General features: G+C 35.4%; 1 protein-coding gene across 4 annotated transcripts in view; it reads left to right on the top strand.

Moving 5' to 3' along the window:
* The window catches only part of NCK1 (NCK adaptor protein 1), a 93,061-nt gene that overhangs the window by 51,759 nt on the left and 20,290 nt on the right, over window positions 1-21,012 (top strand). For 3 of the 4 annotated variants that reach the window (XM_076005259.1, XM_076005250.1, XM_076005260.1), the window contains exon 2: window positions 16,562-16,805. In XM_076005259.1, coding sequence (XP_075861374.1) covers window positions 16,580-16,805 — 226 coding nt within the window. In that variant the 5' untranslated portion in view covers window positions 16,562-16,579. Of the gene's footprint in view, window positions 1-16,561; window positions 16,806-19,322; window positions 20,191-21,012 lie in introns of those variants that run through there. The other variant, XM_076005262.1, reaches the window with a different exon arrangement.

Below are 21,012 nucleotides of genomic sequence, written 5' to 3'. Positions count from 1 at the left end.
TATAACCAACCTATATGAACAAAAGCTCTTTGGGGACCTCAATTTTTAAGTGTGTGAAGAGGTCTTTGAGTCCATAAAGTTTGAGAATTGCTGATCTAGTAAGTTTCCATGTCCACTCCTTTTGTTTTGGGTTTTTTTTGTTGTTGTTGTTGTTATTTGACCCCACATCAACAGCAGCAAACTTTTCTGTTCTTTAAGAGGCAGCGTGGTAATTGAAAGTATGTGAACTCTGGGGGCAAGAAAAGTACATACATTTGACTCCCAATTTCCGCCAGTTATTTTCCAAGATTAAAGCCATTTAAATTCATAGCCTTTTAATCATACAAGGATAATACTTTTTAAGGATTATTGTTAGGGAAATCCTAGGATAGTACTTGGATGTGGACATTCAGAAAACATTCCTTGTGATAGGGTTACATATTTTTTGGCAATTCCTAACCTTTGTGAGGAGATGCAAACCTCTAATCTAAGCCAATAGATATTCTTAGCTTAAAATGGTATAATTTATGAAGATCTCTAGAACAGTAAATGCCATGTTGTCTGTATTGACAGACATACTGAAGTGATTGAATTCTTTAATTCCCATTTGGGTCCTATTCTTGTGATAACCAGATCAGAAAAGTCCAGGAGTATGATCAGTGATAGGTCCAGTTTGGGAGTGAGATTGGAGGTGAATTTGAAAAACAAACTGAGATCAGGAAGTAAGTCCAGGAAGAAAAGATAAGCAGGATATGAGTGCTATAACCTCGGCCTGATGTCAAGTCTGGGATCTATGATGTTAGTATAATTAGAGCAGGGCAGGCAGGCAGTGGGGATCAAAATAGGCAGTTCAGATTCTGTATGGGAAATCTAACATTTGATGTCAGGCAGGAATTGGTTGGACACTGGTTGGTGAGGCTCCTGGGTTCAGGTGCCAGGTACATGGACACAGACAAAAGGATAGGAAGGAATACAGTTCCTTAAAGCAAGAGTAGGGCCCAGGAATATCCAAGTCTAAATGTCATGAGCGTAGTTGGAAATAAGTATCTAAAGCTTTAGTAGGAAGAAATAGAGTATTAATTGAGTACCTTTACAACCAGAGCTTTGGGGTGGATGAAAAGATAGTGGTCACTTCATATTTAATTTATATAAATTGAACTAAGCGTGGCTAAAAGAGAGCAGAAGAGAAGTGGTTGTTAAAATAGTGCAGATGTTCTACCCAACATTGTGTTCTGAGTGTCTGCTTGGAGCATGCACGTAGGACACATCACTTTATTTCCTTAGCCACAATTGCAGTTCTTCTTGTAGTATAAGCATCTTATCTCACTGTGATTCTTGGGTTTAAAGATACTTATTTCTCCCTACTATCTGGACTCTAAATTCAAGTTAGCTCTTTTATCTGGTGCTTAACTGAAGAAATGGTCATTAAAGGAAAGTTAAATTATAAGTGGGGTGTTGTTTTTCTTTTTTTTAAGCTTCATATACTGGGTTTAGATTCTAGTTGTGATTCTCCTGTAAAGAAAATTTAGTTTTATACCTGCTTTCTTCTCTACCTCCCCCATGTTTCCTCACCCATATTTTGTTTTCTGAATGCCAGTTCTTATTAGCTTAGCTTTCATTTGGTTTTCTCTGTTTTTATAGTTCATTTTAGAAAAACTAAGCATTAATAGTATGTACCTATTGTGAAATATTCAAATCACACATATCTGTGGGATAGGGAGTGAAAGTCTAACCAGTGTACCACTTACTCAGGCTACCTTACCACTGTTTATAGTTTGATGTATATCCTCCCAGAACTTTTAAATTTATATATAAGCATATAATAGGAATTTTTTCAAAGTAGAATTATAATCATACTGTTTTGGAACTTGCATTGTTTGCTTAATATTTCTTGGATATTTTATCATGCCAGTACTTACAATTTAGACACTCTTGGTCTAGGTTTTGTTCCTAAGTTTTTATAATTAATAGCAGTGCTGCATCAAAGATTCTTATGCACATGATTTTGGATACTTACATCATTTTTTCTTGTGGTATATAGATCACTGTTTCAAAGAAATATGCATTTGAAATTTTGATAGCTATTGCCAAATTTTCTTTTAAAATTCTGCTTTGAGATTTAGTTTGTTGGCAAGGCTGTGAGGAAATAAAGACAACATGTAAACCCAGCAAATAAAGCCAAAAAGAAAAACAAACCTACTTATAATTTAACTTTCCTTGATAACCGTTTCTTCATCTGAGCACCAGATAAAAGAGCTAACTTGAATTTAGAGTCCAGATAGTAGGGGGAAATATCTGTCTTTAAAAAGACTAGTAATAAACTGGAACAAAAATTTTGCAACTGACATCACAAAGGGCAAACATTTCTACTTTATGGAGAGCTTCTAAAAATCAAAAAAAGAAAAGCCACACCATAAGGAAATGAGCAAAAGTTATGAATAAGTAGTCCATACAATAAAACAAATGTAAATGTCCTTTAAGTATGGAAAAACATGTTCAATTTCAATGTAATAAGAGAAATGCAAATAAAAACTGCTCTGAAATACAGCTTCTTGGCAAGGCTGTGAGGAAATAATCACCGATACATTGTTGGGAATACAAAAAAATAGAGTCTATGGATAGAAAAGTTAGCAGTATCTCACAAAATTATGTGCACCTTAATTTAAACTCAGCTTGCTTTCTTTATTTTCTTTTTTTTTGAGACAGAGCCTCACTCTGTTGCCTGGGCTAGAATGCCATGGCATCAGCCTAGCTCACAGCAACCTCAAATTCCTAGACTCATGTGATCCTTCTGCCTCAGCCTCCTGAGTAGCTGGGACTACAGGCATGCGCCACCATGCCTGGCTAATTTTTTTGATATATTTTTAGTAGAGACAGGATCTTGCTCTTATTCAGGCTGGTCTGGAACTCCTGACCTTGAGCGATCCTCCTGCCTTGGCTTCCCAGAGTGCTAGGATTACAGGCATGAGCCACCACACCAGGCCCAGCTTGCTTTCTTTTATGACTCTTACCCAAAGGTACACTCACAGAAAAATAAAATGTATATGAGCCTATTATTGAAGCACTGTTTAATCCCAGAAGACTGGAAACAACCTGTTGTCCATTAGTATCTAGTTGAAGAAATATTGTGGCATTTCAATAATGATGAACTACTGTGTAATTGATAAAAGGTGTATTAGCAAAGAAATCTCATACTCTGCCATGTAATGTTCATCCAGATATATTGTTAAACTAAAAAAAGCAAGGATCAGACAGTGTAGGTAGTGTGCCCCTCTCTTTGTATGTGTATGTATGTTTTGTGGGTGGAGATGACAATTAGAATTTTCAATTTTCTTGTATACTTACATATTTAAAAAGAAACAATGGAAACATAAACTAAAGCAAATTAAAAAATAGTATCCCTTGGGGGGAGGGAAAGAAAAGAGAGGAGAGGGTGAGTATGGAAGCAGACCTCTCTGAGTATACCTTGTTTGATAGTTTAACTTTTAGAATCATCTAAATGTTTTATATAATTATAAAACAATTAGATTTTAAAAAGGGAAAATTAAGTGATCTTCAAAAAATGGAAGCAAATGAACCAAATGGTATATCCAGTTGGTGTCATAATCACACAGAAACACATATTTTGCCTTTCCTGTGAGGGTTATAAGGGAAATCAAATAATTAGGCAAATTAGGCCTTCTGGAGCAATCATAGTTTCTGAAAACAGGTGGAGCCAGCAAATCATCATTTTGGAAATGATGGACATTAATTATATGGTGGATATTAAACACTTGAACATATAATTGATCCCAGGTAGTGATCATCAGTGGCTGATAAAATCATTTGGTAAAGGTTTGATGGGAAACTATATAATGAGTTAATCAGTTCAGTACTAATAAATCTACCATTCATTATTAACATCACTGAAAATGGTTCTGCCAGACATAATGTGCCTTCTAACATATGGCAACAGGAGGTACACAAGAATACTTTTGAAATATTCTTCCAACAATAACCAAAGAACCTAGAAAAGGAAAAAGTCCCTAGAAATAATTACCAGTTTATAGGAGATAGGGGAACGCCATGAAGATACACATCAGCCAAATCCATGATGTGGAAAATGCTGCAGGACAGATTACGCTATTTTTTCTTTTTTTAGATTTATTTACCACTGAACAGAAAGTATAAAGCCAATTTCCTTAACAAATAAATGACATGGGAAGACTGGGAACAGAACAATGTTATAGATTAAAAAGACTTAAAACATGTTAGCTAAAATGCAATATATGGACTTAATTTGGATCCCATTTCAAACCACTGTAAAAAGATTGTTTAAAAAATTCACTCAGCAAAAATAGAACATTAATATTTGACAAAATGAAAGAAGTGCTGCAGAAGTTCTTAACCTTAATATACACATTTTCAGAAGAGCGAGTTTCAAATATATTGATACCTGAATTTTAATATAATTGGTTTTATTTGCAATGTATTTTTATGCATTTAAAAACATGAGTAGGGGTTATAGGCTTCACCACACTGCCAAAAGGAGGAGGTGGTCTATGGCAAAAAGAAGGTCAAGGCCCCTTTACCCCTTGTTAATTTTTGAGGAGGTGTGGGTTTTATCTCTTAGTAGTTAAATCATAGGATTCCAATTCTCCCACCAAAAATTGGGGGGATACGTGAGCCATAAAGGCATAATATTGATAATTAAAGTTGAGTGATAGGTACAGTATTCATTGCATTATTCTCTACTTCTGTATATGTTAAAAATTCTTATAAATAAAGAAAGCTTTATATAAATTTTCAGTTATTATGCCAATAATGTAGTAGAATGCCCATTTTTGTACATTCTGGGGAACACTAGGTAATATTGGTGGTATCTTTGTCATTCTGATGGGTAAAAAATGATATTTCAGTTTTAGTTTTAATTTCTTTAATTATAAATTTAGGATATTTTTGAACACCTTTTGAACATTTATGTTTTCTCTTCTGTAATTGCTCTTGACCTTTGCCAATTTTTACACTTATTTATTATTTTTTAACTTTTGTACGGACATTAATTATATGATGATATTAAATACTTGAACATATAAAAAATATTTCCCCAACTTTATTAATCTTTTAACTTTTTGTTGTTGGTGGTTTTGGTTTTTGAGACAGGGTCTCTCTTTGTCACCCTGGCTAGAGAGAGTACATTGGCGTCGTCATAGCTCACTGCAGCCTCGGAGGCCTTGACTCAAGTGATCCTCCTGCCTTAGCCTCCTAAGTAGCTGGGATTACAGGCATGTACCCTCACACCCAACTAATTTTTCTATTGTTTGTAGAGATGGAGTCTTCCTGATGCTCAGGCTGCTCTCGAACAACTGATCTCAAGTGATCCTCCTTCCTCAGCTTCCCAAAGTGCTAGGATGACAGATGTGTCAGTAGTAGGTACAATAATGGCTCCCTGAAAATGTACATGTCCTAATCCCCAAAACCTGTGAATGTTACCTCACATAGTTAAAGGGACTGTGTGGGTATGATTTAAATTAAGACTTTTGAGATGGGGAGATTATATCCAGTATTATTTTTATGGGCCCAATGTAATGATAAGGGTCCTTATAAGAGGAAGACAGAAGGGTCAAAGTGAAAAAAGGGGATGTGATTATCAAACTTAAAGGTCAGAGTGCTGTAGCCACAAGCCAAATAATGAGTTAAGTTGAAAAAGGCAAGGAATGGATTCTCCCCTATATCCTCCAGAAGGAACACAGCTCTCCTGACACTTTGATTTTAACCCATTTCACACTTCTGAACTCCAGAGCTGTGAGATAATAAATTTTTGTTGTTTTAAGTCACTAAGTTTGTGGCAGGAGATACTAATGTCCTTTGTTCTACTGACATTAAATTTTTTTTTTCATTTTATGGTTTCTAACACTGGACTCATAGTAATAAAAGATTCCCTGTATCAAGAATATGAAAATAGGCCAGGCACAGTGGCTCACACCTGTAATCCTAGCACTTTGGGAGGCCAAGGCAGGAGGCTTGTTTGAGGCCAGGACTTTGAGACCAGACTGAGCAAAAGTGAGACACTAGTCTCTATAAAAAATAGAAAAATTAGGCAGGCATGGTGTTGTGGACCTGTAGTTCCAGCTCCCTGGGAGGCTGAGGCAGGAGGATCACTGGAGCCTGGAAGTCTAAGGTTGCATTGAGCTATGATGATCCCACTGCACTCTAGCCTGGGCTACAGAATGAGATCCTGTCTTAAAGAAAGAAAGAATATGAAAATATTATGTCTATATTTTATTTTTTGTGTTTTTATCTTTATCTTTAGTCAGTCTTTTAATTAAACTTTTTGAAGAATCTTAGAACTTACTGAGAGATCCATTGTATCCTCTACCCATTTTCCCCCCGATGGTAATATCAGTATACTGTCTCAACTAGAAAGTTGATATTGTCAAGGTACAGGACATTTTCACCACTGCAAGAATCCTTCATGTTGCCCTTTTATAGCCACACCCACTTCCCACTGCTCCTTTAACCTCTAACAACCACTAATCTATGTTATTCTATAATTTTTTCATTTCAAGAATGTTTTGTAAATGGAATTATATAGTATATAACCTTTGAGATTGGCTTTTTTCCACTGAGCATACTTTCTTGGAGATTTATCCAGGTTGTTTTGTGTATCACTGAATAGTTCTGAACTTTTTTTGGTGTGGATGTACCACAGTTTAACGATTTGCTTGTTGAAGGACATTTGGGTGGTATCCAGATTTTTGCTATTACAAATAAAATTAATATAAACATTCAGTAAAAGTTTTTGTGTGACTGCAAGTCTTCATTTCTCTGGGATAAATACCCAGGTGTGCAATTGCTAGGTTGTATGGTAGTTGTGTGTTTAATTTTACAAGAAACTACCAAGTGGTTTTGCAGAGTATCTGTACCATTTTACATTGTCAACAGCAGTATATAAATGATCCAGTTTCAACTTATCCTTGTTAGCATTCGGTATCATCACTCTTTTAGCCATTCTGATAGGTATGTGCAGTGACATCTCAATGTAGTTTTAATTTGCATTTTCTTAATAGCTAATGGTGAATATATTTTTACCTGCTCATTTGCCATTTGTACATCCTCAATGAATATCTCTGTCTTTTGCTTGTTGTCTAATTGGATTTGTTTTTCTACTGTTGAGTTTTTCCTTTTGTGGAACTTGTTTGTGGTGTCAAGTCTTTGTCGAGCTCTAAATCTTGAAGATTTTCTCTGTTTTTTTCCAAAATTTTATAATTTTATTTTTACATATATTTATTCATTTTAAAATTTATTTTTTTAGAGACGACGTCCCACTCTGTTGGCCAGGCTGGAGTGCAGTGGCACAATCATAGATCACACTCCTCCAACTCCTGGGCTCAAGTGATCCTCCCGCCTCAGTCTCTCAAGTAGTTAGGACTACAGGCATAAGCCCACCATGATGATGCCTGTGTCATTTCTTTGTGGTCCATCAAGTTAGTGTTTGGATAAGGTATGAGATTAGGTCAGGGTACTTTCCCCCCCAGCCTGTTGTCCAATTGCTTTAACATTTATTGAGAAGGCTAGTTTTTCTCTGTTGAATTACTTTTGTACCTTTGTCAAAATTCAGTGGGACATATTTGTGAGTCTATTTCTGAGTTCTCTGTTCTTCCATTGATCTGTGTGTCCTTCCCTTTGCCAGTACCACACAATTTTGACTACTATAGCTATAGTAAGTCGTCCGATTTGGAAAACTGATTCCTCCCATTTTATTCCTTGGAAAAAAAATTTTTTTAGCTATTCTATCTTGTCTTTGCATATAAATTACAGAATAATATTGTATATATATACAAAAATATTTTGCTATGATTTTTGTTAAAAATTACATTAAACCTGTTTATCAATTTAGGAGAAAATTGACATCTTTACTATGTTGAGTCTTCCAATCCATGAATACTTTTATTTATGTCTCTGATTTCTTCATCAGCATTTTGTACTTTTCAACATATAAATCCTCTTTGTGTTTTGTTAGATTTGTACCTCCTTTCCTTTTTTTCCTTTTGGGTTTGGGAGATTATACATAGTATTGTATTTTTAATTTTGATATCTGTGTGTTCATTGCCAGTATGTAGAAATACAATTGATTTTTGCAGCTTGATCTTGTATCCTGTGACTTTGCTGAATTCACTTGTTAAATTACTTGATTGGTTAAAGTTTGAGCAGTTGCCGTATTTGTACTATCTCAGTGGGAATTTCAAGTCTGTGTAACTAATAGTGCCCAGTAGGCTGCTGGTGATTCGGTGGAGCTTACATTTTAATTTTCTTTTAAATTCTCTGTTATGTTTACTTTGTAGAAATCCATGGTGTTAGAGCCACCTCAATCTAATGGCCTTTATGTAATTATTTTTAACAGTATTAGGAGTTCTTTTTGTAGATTCTTTGGAATCTTTTACGTAGTCATTTGTGTTATCTGCAAATACAGATAGTTTTATCCTTCCATTCCAATCTGAATGCCCCTTATTTTCTTTTCTTGCCTTATTGAATGGAATAGAACTTCCAGCACTATGTTGAATAAGAGTGATGAGAGTGGACATCCTTGCCTTCTTCCTGATCTTAGAGAGAAAGCATCTGTGTGTCCTATTTGTCAAGTTGAGGAAATTCTCTTCTATTCCTGTTTTTCTGAAAGTTTTTGTCATGAATGGGTGTTGAATTTTGTGAGGTGCTTTTTTCCATATCAATTAATATGCTAATGATTTTCTGCATTATCTTGTTAATTTGGTGAATTATACTGATTAATTTTTTAATATTGAACCATCCTTGCATCCCTGAAAAAACCCACTTGATCATAGAATATTAATTCTTTTTACATACTGCTGAGATTATGTTGAATTTGTGTCAATTCTTTAAATATTTGGTAGAATTCTTCAGTAAAACCATTTGGACCTGGTGGAGATTTCTTTAATGGGTAGAGTTTTTTAAACTATGAATTTAATTTTCTGATTAGTTCATAGGGCTATTTTAATTATCTATTTCGTATTGGGGTAATTTGTATTTTTGAAGAATTGGTAAGTTTCCTCTAAATAGTCAAATTTGTGTGTATAGAGTTGTTTGTAGTATTCCCATATTTTTCTTTTTATGCTTATTATCTTACACCGGTGTCCTCAAACTACCACCCATGGGCCACATGCGGGCCGCCTAGCACATTTATCCGGCCCTCTGGGTGTTTTTGCCGCGGCTGCCTGTCCTGCTTAGCAGCCGAATTGTCCGGGGTCCACAGTGCACACTCTCCAACTGTCTGAGAGACAGTGAACTGGCCCCCTGTTTAAAAAATTTGAGGACCCCTGCGACTTACAGAGTCTATAGTGATATCTTCTAATTATTAATCGTTTTTTAATATTATTAATTTTTGTCTTGACCGAAGTTTGTTAATTTTATTGATCTTTTTAAAGAGCCAGCTATTTATTTCAATGATTTTTTTCTCTGTTGTTTTTCTGTTTTCAATATCATTGATTTCTGCTCTTGATCATTTCTTTCTTCTGCTTGCTTTAAGTTTATTTTGTTTTGTTTTGTTTCTATAATATGTTCTTGGGTGGTAGGAGCTTAGATTACTGATTTGAGGCTTTTCCTCTTTCTAATTACATGCATTAGTACTATAAATTTCTCTCTCAGTATTGCTTTAGCTATGTCCTACAAATTTTATTTTTGTTTTTATTCATTTCAGTATAAAGTCTGATTTTCCTGGAGACTTCCCATTTGACCTGTGGATATTTAGAAGTGTGTTGTTTAGCTTCCATGTGATTGGTGATTTTCCTGTTATCTTCCTGTTATTGATTTCTAGTTGATTCCATTGTAATCAGAAAATATACTGTATGATTTCAGTTCTTTTAAATTTGTGGAGGTTTGTTTTATGGCCCAGGCTATCTTGTTATTTTTTCCCTGAGCACTTGAAAAGCATGTGTATTCTGCTGGTTTTGGATGGAGGTTCTGTAAATGTTGATTAGGACCTGTTGGTTGAAAGTGTTGGTGAGGTCTTCGATATCCTTGCTGATTTCTATCTGGCAGGTAAAAGTTCTGGCTCTTTAATTGCCTTTTACTTAACCCAGTGGAAAGGTTAGAGTAACTTACTACCTCTGGAGCACTGGAAGTTTAGGTTTCCTACTCTTTACTGGTGTGGGTGGGGCCTGGTGTTTGACTAGAGTAGGGCTATTAATTGTCCAAAAGTTTTCTGTCTTGTTAGAGTGACCCTTTTTAGTTCATTATCTGGAGAGCACAGGTTATTGGCATTTTATTTTTTGTTTGTGCCCATTGGTATGTCTAGGTTGCCATCCTTCACCCCCAAGTTCTTGGATGTATCAGGCAAAAATAAAAGCTAGGGAATTCACCACTATGTCATTCTTTGAGTCCTGAGGTCTCTAGCTGATGTACCCTCTTCTCTTCACCTTTCAGAGTTTTCTTATGTTTGTTTTATGTAACGTGTTCAGGGTTTTTAGTTGTACTTAGCTGGAGGAATAGGGAAAAGACAATTATTTCATCTTCCTAGAAGTGAAAGTCCTCTAATTTACTTTTGTATGTTGTGTGAAGTAGGACTGTTTTTCCCAAGTAGATAGCTAGTTGTCTTAGTATCAATTATTGAATAACTCATTCTCCTCCAATGATTTGAAATGCCATGCATCATATACATATATTTGCATGTTTATGTATATACACAGCAGTTACTTAACTGACTTGCCTGATTAAATAACCATCTCGATTTTTTATGAAGGATACAACCTGATACTCTTGGCACATTTCCAGTCCCACAGATTGAATTAAATCTGCTTACAAGATTCAGATATAAGGTTTCTTCCAAGTATATTTCTTATTATGATTTTGTGTATTGTATACACAAACAAAAATAGTGCTGAATGAGGGTTTTTTTATAAAAAATAAATTTAGTGCTTTGGACAGAGTTGTGAAAAGAAATAAGTATAAAAAATTGCTTGCTTTTGAATTAGGTCAGTTGAGACCACTGTAAATGTTTCGGGAGGAATACACAGAAATCTCTTCTGTATTCAGATTGTGTATCACCAGTGCTTTATTAAAGTACTCCATTTACTTTTAAAAGGTCTAAAGTAGAATTTATAGTTTGTACATTAGAGAAGAGGGCTTCTAAAGCTGCCTGTATTTGGTATGTTTCTTCAACCTCAATCTATATTTTATTAATCTGTTTCTGCACCAGTATTACTTTAAATTACCTTGGCATTTTTAGCACATTTTACTATCTGATAGGGTAATTTTGCCCAACTGTAACTGTCTTATACAATAAAGAGGTTTATTGGCTTAAGGAATAGGAGGTTCAGAGGGCAGCCTTCAGTGTTTATTTTAGCAGTTCTGGCTCTATTTCCTATCAGCTCTCCTTTAGCATGCTTAAGTTTCATCCTCTAGCTGGTAATGAGATGGCTGCAGTAGGTTCCAGAGCTCTCACATCTACCTGTTCATGACAAAATCCACAGACAGTCTCTTACTATGTTTCTCAAGGGCCAGTCAACTCTACCTTGAAATCCCTAGTATACTTTTTCTTGCACCTCATTGGCCTTAATTGGGTTAATATGGAATATAACCTAGCAAGGAAAAGATAAATATTCTCAGTTCTGACTGTACATTGGAGTCACTTGGGTAATTTAAAAAAAATTTCCAGCTTTTATTGAAAGTTTTACATGTTTACTTTTCTAGATAAATTTTAAAATCATTTTGTCATGCTTCAAAATTCTATTCAGACCTATAATTAAATTTCATTAAGCTTATAGATTAATTGGATTGGAGCAGGAGACACAGGAAGGAATCAGAGTCAATGCCCAGGTATCCCTGAAAAAATACTTCTCTGCTTTTAGCCTTCCAGTGTCTCAAAAAACCTATTGCTTAGTCTCGTAATTTTTTTACAGCATGTACCAGTAATTATTTAGACTTGGTTATAACTCTTTATTTTTCAGTAATTTCAAAGAGAAAAGTTGCAAGACCGCTAATAATTTTTTTTCCTGGCCTTTCTCTGTTCATATCATTGTTTCTTGAATACTACATTGTCTTCCTCTTTTTTTTTTTTTTTTAGGATTAGTTGTTTTGCTGCTGTACATATTTGAGTCATTGTGCCTGAAAAATATATCTACCTTGTTTATACACTTGAATGCCAGCAGATGTTGAATATTAGATTAAAATGCATTTCCCTGAGAACTTTGAAGAACTTGCGTCATTGTTGAGAAAAGAGACTACTTACTCAATATTCAGAACAGAACGCTGAATTTACTTGCTCTAAAAGCCAGGGATAGCTGTATTATGTAAAATAATCTCTCTGAAGAAAACAGAGAACTGATCCGATTGTGACTGGTTTGATCAGGAGTAAGGTTTTGGAGTGTAATTGGCTTATAATTTTCCTTTCTTCTAAAAGAGTTTGTATTAATATAAATTACAATTACTTGTTTCTTGAATTTTAATAGAACTTGCCTGTCAGACCTTGGTATTTTCATTATGGAAAGATTTCTTTAATGATCTATTCAATTTTATGTTATTTCATTTTTTTGTGAATTTGTGCATTCTCTTGTTATCAGATTTATTGATAAAATTGTTCATAATGTAGCCATTCCTTTTAGGTGTCTGCAGCATCTATAATTGTGACTGCTTTCATTCCTGGTACTCGGTTGTACTTTTTCTTTTTTTCACTAATCAGTCTTGCCGGAACCGTCAATTTTATGTCTTGATACGAACTGCAAGCATACCTCATTTTATTGCGCTTGGCTTCATTGTGCTTCACAGGTACTGTATTTTTGACAAATGAAAGTTTATTATTTTTCATTGAGCAAGTCTGTTGGTGCCATTTTTCCAACAGCATGTGGTTATTTCCTGTCTCTCCATCACAATATGGGGATTCTTGCAGTATTTAAAACTTTTGCATTATATATCTATTAAGGTGATCTTTGATCAATGATCTCTGGTGTTACTGTTGTGATCGTTTGGGGGCACCATGAACTGCGCCCATATGAGATGGCAAACTTGATCTGTTGTAAATATTTGTTTTCTGACTGTACCATAAACCGGCCAGTCTCCCTTCTCTCTCCCTGTTCTCAGGCCTCTTTATTCCCTGAGACACAACAATATTGAAATTAGGCCAATTAATAACCCTAAAATGGCCTCGAAGTGTTCAAGTGTTCAAGTTCAAATTGCTTGTCTCACTTTAAATCAAAAGTTAGAAATGATTAGGTTTAGTAAGGAAGGCTTGTCAAATGTCGAGATAGGCCAAAGCTTGGCCTCTTGCGCCAGACAGGCAAAAACTTAAAATGCAAAGAAAAAGTTCTTGAGGGAAATTGAAAGTCCTACCTTGGGGAACACACAAATGATAAGAAAACAAAAAGCAAAACAGCCTTATGGCTGAGATGGAGAAAGTTGTAGTGGTCTGAATAGAAAATCAAACCAGCTGCAACCTTCTCTTGAGCCAAGGCCTAATCCAGAGCAAGGTCCTAATTCTCTTCATTTCTATGAAGGTTGAGAGAGGTAAGGAAGCTGCAAAAGAATGTGAACTTGGTTCCTGAGGTTTAAGGAAAGGAGTCATCTTCATAAAAGTGCAAGGTGAAGCAGCAAATGCTGATGTAGATAAGCTGCAGCCAGTTATCCAGAAGATCTAAGGTAATTGACATAGCTACAGAGGAGAAGTCAGTGCCTGGCTTCAAAGCTTAAAGGACAGGCTGACACTCTTGCTAGAGACGAAAGCAGTTGAAGCCAGTGCTCATTTATCATTCCAAAAATCCTAGGACCCTTAAGAATTATGCTAAATCTACTCTGCCTGTGCTATATAAATAGAACATCAAAGCCTAAGTGACAGCACATCTGTGTATAGCATTTTTTTTTTTTTTTTTTTTTTGAGACAGAGTCTCGATTTGTTGCCCAGGCTGGAGTGATTTGTTGCCCAGGCTGGAGTGCCGTGGCGTCAGCCTAGCTCACAGCAACCTCAAACTCCTGGGCTCAAGCGATCCTCCTGCCTCAGCCTCCCGGGTAGCTGGGACTACAGGCATGCGCCACCATGCCCGGCTAATTTTTTGTATATATTTTTAGCTGGCCAATTAATTTCTTTCTATTTATAGTAGAGACGGGGTCTCGCTCTTGCTCAGGTTGGTTTTGAACTCCTGACCTCGAGCAATCCGCCCACCTCGGCCTCCCAGAGTGCTAGGACTACAGGCATGAACCACTGCGCTCGGCCATGTTTATAGCACATTTTAAGCCCACTATTGAGACCTACTCAGAAAAAAAGATTCCTTTTAAAATACTATTGCTCAATGATGGTGTACCTAGTCACCCAAGCGCTCTGAGGGAGATGTACAAAGTTAATGTTTTTTCATGCCTGCTAACACAACATATATTCTGCAGCCCATGGATCAAGGAATAATTTTGAATTTTAAGTCTTATTTTTTAAGAAATACATTTCATGGAAGTAATTCCTCTAATGGATCTGGACAAAGTAAATTGAAACCCTTCTGGAAAAGAATCACCATTCTCAATGCTATTAAGAACATTTGTGATTCATAGAAGAAGGTCAAAATATCAATGTTAAGAGGAATTTGGAAAAAGTTGATTCCAAACCTTATGGATGATTTTGAAAGGGGTTCAAGACTTCAGTGGATAGAGTTACTGCAGATGTGGTGGAAATAGCAAGATAATTGGAATTAGAAGTGGAGTTTGAAGATGCAACTGAATTGCTGTAATCTCATGATCAAACTTGAATGGATGAGTTGAAGTTGCTTTTTATGGATGAGCAAAGAAAATTATTTCTTAAGATGGAATCTGCTCCAGTATAGATGCTATGAACATTGTTGAAGTAACAACAAATGATTTAGAATATTACATAAACTACTTAGTTGATAAAACAGCAGTGGAATTTGAGAAGATTGCCTTGAATTTTAAAAAAAGTTCTAATGTGGTAAAATGCTATCAAATAGCATTCTGTGCTATGGAGAAGTCTCATGAAAGGAAGAGTCCATCAATACAGCAGATTTCACTGGTGTCTTATTTTTAGAAATTACTGTAGCTGCCCCAACCTTTAGCAGTCTCCACCCTGATTAGTCAGCAGCCATCAACATTGAGACAAGATCCTCCTCCAGTGAAAAAATTATGACTCTGAAGGCCCAAATGATCATTAGCATCCTTTAGCAATAGAATATTTTTTAAATTAAGGTACGCACTTTTTTTCCTTTTTTTGACATAATGCTATGCATATTTAATAGATGTGAGTATAGCTGGGCACAGTGGCTCACACCTGTTGTCCCAGCTACTTGAGTGGCTGAGGAGAGAGGATCTTGAGGCAGGAGTTAGAGACCAGCCTGGGCAACACAACGAAACCATGTCTCTAAAAAATTTTTCTAAAAAAAATTAGCCAGGCATGGTGGCTCACACCTGTAGTCCCAGTTACTAGGACTACTAGGAAAGATGAGATGGGAGGATCACTTGAGGCCAGGAGTTTGAGACTAGACTGAGTGATATAGTAAGATCCTAACTCTTTAAAAAAGAAAAAGAAAAAAGAAAAAACAAAAGACTACAGTATAGTGTAGATATAAACATATATATGCACTAGGAAAAAAGTTTGTGACTCACTTTATTGTGATATTTGCTTTATTGTGGTAGTCTGGCACTGAACCTGCAATGTCTCCAAGGTATGCCTGTACCTTTTCATTTTATTGAACCTTTCTGATACATCTTTTCATTAAGTTTTTTTATTTGTGTTATTTCATTTTTTTTACTTAAAATTCTTCTTTGACTGCTTTAGATGATCAGTTCATTGATTTATTTTTACATCTTTTTATTTTCTAATGTAACTACTTAAAACTAGAAATCTCCCTCTATATCCTCCTTTTGCTTCATCCCACAAGGTTAGGTGTATAGTTTTGTAATCATCATTCACTTCTAAGTAATTTCAGAATTCTATACGATTTCTTCTTAGACTCATGAGTTTTTAGAAGTTTCCAAACATACACAGTTTTTAAAATGCTGTGTTTTTGTTGCAGCTGTCAGAGAATATGGTGTAAGATACCAGTTACATAAAAGTGTTGAGACATTCTTTATGGCCTGGCATTTAATCAATTTTTGTACACATTCCATTTGTATTCTTCTGTTTGGAAGCAATATTCTGTATATTTTTATTAAATCAAAATTGCTGATTATGTTATCAGTTCTTCTCTAGTCTTAATAATGTTTTTTGTCTTTTTGATTGTTTTATTCCTGAGATAAATATATTAAAATTTGTTCTTTGTGATAATGGATTTGTTAATTTCTCCTTGTATTTCCACCAATCTATTTATTTTGGAGCTATGTTATTAAGTACATATAAGTTTAGATCTTACATATATTAAACAGAACCTTCGTCATTATGTAGTGAACTTTATTACTAATAATGGTTTTTGCCTTAAAATTATTTTGCGGTATTAATATAGGAACACCTGTTTCTTTAAATTAGTATTTGCCTCATGTATTTTTCCATATTTTTTACTTTGAATCCTTCAGTGTCCTTAGATTTTTTTAGGTGTGCCTCTTTTGAAAAGTATGTAGAATGCTACTATTTTAACTTTACATAAAAATGTTTTCTGTGTGTTTACAGTGCTGGAGCTGCTGAAAGATGGCAGAAGAAGTGGTGGTAGTAGCCAAATTTGATTATGTAGCCCAGCAAGAACAAGAACTAGACATTAAGAAGAATGAGAGATTATGGCTTCTGGATGATTCTAAATCCTGGTGGCGAGTTCGAAATTCCATGAATAAAACGGGTTTCGTGCCTTCTAACTATGTGGAAAGAAAAAACAGTGCTCGGAAAGCATCTATTGTAAAAAACCTAAAGGATACCTTAGGTAAGATATTTTTGTATTAAAAGAACAATAACTTTCTTTTAAATGGATTTTGGAGCTTAGTTTTTTGGGTAGCATTCTGGCAACGGTGTGCAGAATTGACTTGAAAGGCCCCAGACTGGAATTTTAGCTAGGCAAGATAAGTTTGACTCATAGCAGGCCTTCAAGCCAGGAGACCAATGAAGGGTCATAAGTGTTAGCAAGCAGTTTCTGTAAATCTGAGCCCAGTTCAAAGGTTGAGCCAGAATGGTGCTAATGAGCCAAACTAATTCTGACATTGTAGCAGGGGCTCTTTGAACCATGACTGCCTGTTGGAGTTTAGACTTTCAAGCAGAATTGCCTCCTTGGCATCAAGACAACTTACTTTACATGGCTTATTGCCAAGTTTTAACATCTAATGGCTTACATTTTGAACTTCAGTTTAAAAAACAAACCATCGTTTTATTCTTCTATTTGATAAAGAGTTTTAAACTATGGATCATTACTGTATGTTAGCATCTACAGAGCTAATCTCTTTCCTGTTTTGTTTCTCTTTTCTCCCCTCATTTCTAACTATAAAGTTTAATTTTTAAAAATTTTACTGGCCTTCCATTAGGGCCCGAGACAGCTTCACATTAGGCTTGGCTAAGCTAGTAGGAAGGAAATATGCATGGGTGAGAACTGGACTCTTTTTTTTTTTTTTAAATTTTGATTCTCCTTAGCTGACAGGAAGGAATTGGGAGGGATAGAATTTCATTTTTGGTATTCAGACAAGCATGCTGTTGCTTAATGGTTCTTTTTCTATATGTAGGAAAAATGTAAAATTTCTCCTTGCAACATAGCATGATTGAAAAATATAAAATATTATTGACTCACTATACATTAGTTTTTATTTCTTCTTTTCATTTTTTTAAAGACAGGGTCTTGCTGTGTTGGCTAGGCTGGACTCGAACTCCTGGTCTCAAGCAGTCCTCCCAGGTAGCTGGGACTGTAGATGTGTGCCACTGTATCTGGCTTAGTTTTCATTTCTTATTCAACATTATTATTACTGTAGACTAGAATGATTTTTGATTATCAGCAATAGAAGACAAATATTTAATGTTTTTAACCATTGTAAAACAAAAACTAGAATATACCACAATTCAAAGTAAGATATAAAGTAATGGAATATCAGTTTCTTGAACTAAAAAATATTTCCAGTGTTCTAAAGGTCATTTCACAGGTGTATTCATAGTGATGTTTAACTGCAGAAGTACCTTTTTCAGATTTTAAGATTTTGCAAATAATATCTTTATTTCGACCGGGCGTGGTGGCTCACACCTGTAATCCTAGCACTCTGGGAGGCCGAGGCAGGAGGATCGCTCAAGGTCAGGAGTTCCAGACCAGCCTGAGCAAGAGCGAGACCTTGTCTCTACTAAAATAGAAAGAAATTAGCTGGACAACTAAAAATATATACAGAAAAAATTAGCTGGCATGGTGGCATGTGCCCACAGTCCTAGCTACTTAGGAAGCTGAGGAAGAAGGATTGCTTAAGCCCTGGAGTTTGAGGTTGCTGTGACCTAGGCTGATGCCATGGCACTCTAGCCCGGTCAACAGAGCGAGACTCTGTCTCAAAAAAAAAAACCAAACAAAAAAACCCCTTTATTTTAAGTTTTTATTTTACTTTATATTATTTTTGAGACAGGATCTTGGTCTGTTGCCCAAACTAGAGTACAATGGTGCAATCATAGCTTACTGCAACCTCCAACAACTGGGCTCAAGCAATCCTCCTGCCTCAGCCTCCCAAGTAGCTAAGACTGCTAGACATGTATATGCCACCATGCCTGGCAATTGTTTTTTTTATTTTTTGTAGAAACAGGGTCTTGCTACATTGCTCAGGCTGATCTTGAACTTGTGGCCTCAAGCAGTCTTCCCATTTTAGCCTCCCAAAGTGCTGGAATCCCAGGCAGGCATGAGCCACTCTGCCCGTTCCATTTTTAGTTTTGAAATGGAGGGGAAAGCAGGGATTTTCCTTGAATAGCTGAAGAGACTAGAGCTAGAACCAGAAATACTTCTGGTTTTATAAATACAAGACATTTATTTAAAGCATGTCGATTAGAGATATTGGGAAAAATTAAGGTAATTTCTATTAAAGTATGCCTCATAGTGATGAATGCATGGAGCAGACTAGGAATACCTAGATAGACTTTTTTGTTCCTTTTTAAAAGGTTACTGATATCCTGGGACTACAGAAAATGTGACAGTAATAAACAAATGATAGCTAAATGATGTCATAGAGCAAAGAGGAAAAATATCTCAGTTTTAGATGTTGTTATATATAAATCTAAAACCTCAATTAAATATAATTTTTTTTTTTTGAGACAGAGTCTCGGTTTGTTGCCTGGGCTAGAGTGAGTGCTGTGGCATCAGCCTAGCTCACAGCAACCTCAAACTCCTGGGCTCAAGCAATCCTGCTGTCTCAGCCTCCCGAGTAGCTGGGACTACAGGCATGTGCCACCATGCCCGGCTAATTTTTTCTATATATATTAGTTGGTCAATTAATTTCTTTCTATTTATAGTAGAGACGGGGTCTCACTCTTGCTCAGGCTGGTTTTGAACTCCTGACCTCGACCAATCCGCCCGCCTCGGCCTCCCAGAGCACTAGGATTACAAGCGTGAAGCCACCGTGCCTGGCCTAAATATAATTTTTATCATTTGTTAATATTCCTGAGAAACCTTCTGTACTATTTTCTGATATTATTAAGGCAATTTTATCAAAGTTTTATCTTTATTTAAAGCTTAGTAAATCTATGTTCACTTTATTACAATATTATAGTTATTGCTACCTATATTCCAGGATGCTTGGCAACATTTTTTAAAGATAGTGATCTGTGGTTAGCCTGTATAATGATGTAAATCCACCATTTGCATCAGTAAGCCTTTTTTTTTCTTTTCTTAGAATTTTTGCACCTTTTTGGTAACTTAAATGTCCCATAGAATAAATGGATTTGTTTCATATTGATTTTGCTGGTGGAGACATTGTTTGAAAGTTAAGAAGGAAAAGGAAAAAACAGGAAAGGAAGAAAGTGTATAGATGTTTTTAACTGTTAAAAACTATATATGCCTTAAAGCTTCTTTTCAAATAGGTCTGAATAATGTCACATTTTTGGCCACCATGACTTACTCATTTTACAGGTTCTGTTATAGTTCAGGGGGAAAAAAATTTTAGAAAGGGAGAATCCTTAGAAAAACTTTGTATTGCTTGGGTGTGGGCCAGGTCACATGGATTGGGTGTGGGAAGTTTCAGTGTTGCAGAACAGACCCGGAAGCTCACTGAAAATTATCCCGAGCTGTGTTAACAAACTGGCAAAAGAGAACACGGAATTTTTATTGAAAATGGATTGGTTAAACGTCTTTAAGGATTTTTTCAGTAAGTTAATCTGTTTATTGAACTCATTGTTTTCTTATAGTTTTTGAATTAGATTTTTCACTTTTGTGAATTTAAAGGAAAATTGTCTGGAGAGAACTTGGTGGGTTTATATAGGTTGCCACATTATGTTGTTTATGTGATATAAGCTAAATGATTGGTGATATCAAATAATAGTAGTTTTGATTTTATAAGTAAAATAATTTAAAAATGTTTTAGTGTGAATGTTTAAATAACAATTAGGGAAAGGATATAAATGGTTTGAAGTTCAATGCAGTTAGTTCTAATTCACTAACTTTCACTTAAGCACAGACATTTGAAGTGAATTAAAATATAAACATATTAAAAACATTGGGAAATAAAGAATTAGGTGAACAAATTCTTTCATCCTTGACCTTTGAATTAACATGATATTGTTTTATTATTTTTTACTTAGATTTTAGAGGAACAGTGTAAAGATAACTTTAACAAAAGTGCCAGTAAAAAGGATGTTTTGATTTAATCAGTGCAGGATTGGTATAATTTACTGCTTTGATGACTGTGAGATTTGATATTTTGAAATGAGTTCTGTGAGTTGTATATACAAAGGAAATAGTGAATTTTGGAGGCTGTTTTTGAGTTCAGGTCATGAAGTAATACTAATACTAGTTTACAAGAGCCTAATCTGTGTCTGCCGGTGGCCTTTTTATGATCTTATCGTAGTGAACTTGATTTGATTTCCTTGAACATTTGCTTGGTGTTTCTAGAAAAATGGACAGAAGAATTATTGTAAAAGTCTCATGCACGATAAGCCTAAGGAAACAAAGAGTAATCTGACAAGAGATT

Source organism: Microcebus murinus, chromosome 1 (genome assembly GCF_040939455.1).
Source record: "Microcebus murinus isolate Inina chromosome 1, M.murinus_Inina_mat1.0, whole genome shotgun sequence".
Lineage (NCBI taxonomy): Eukaryota > Metazoa > Chordata > Mammalia > Primates > Cheirogaleidae > Microcebus > Microcebus murinus.
This window is presented reverse-complemented; position numbering and strand designations above follow the sequence as displayed.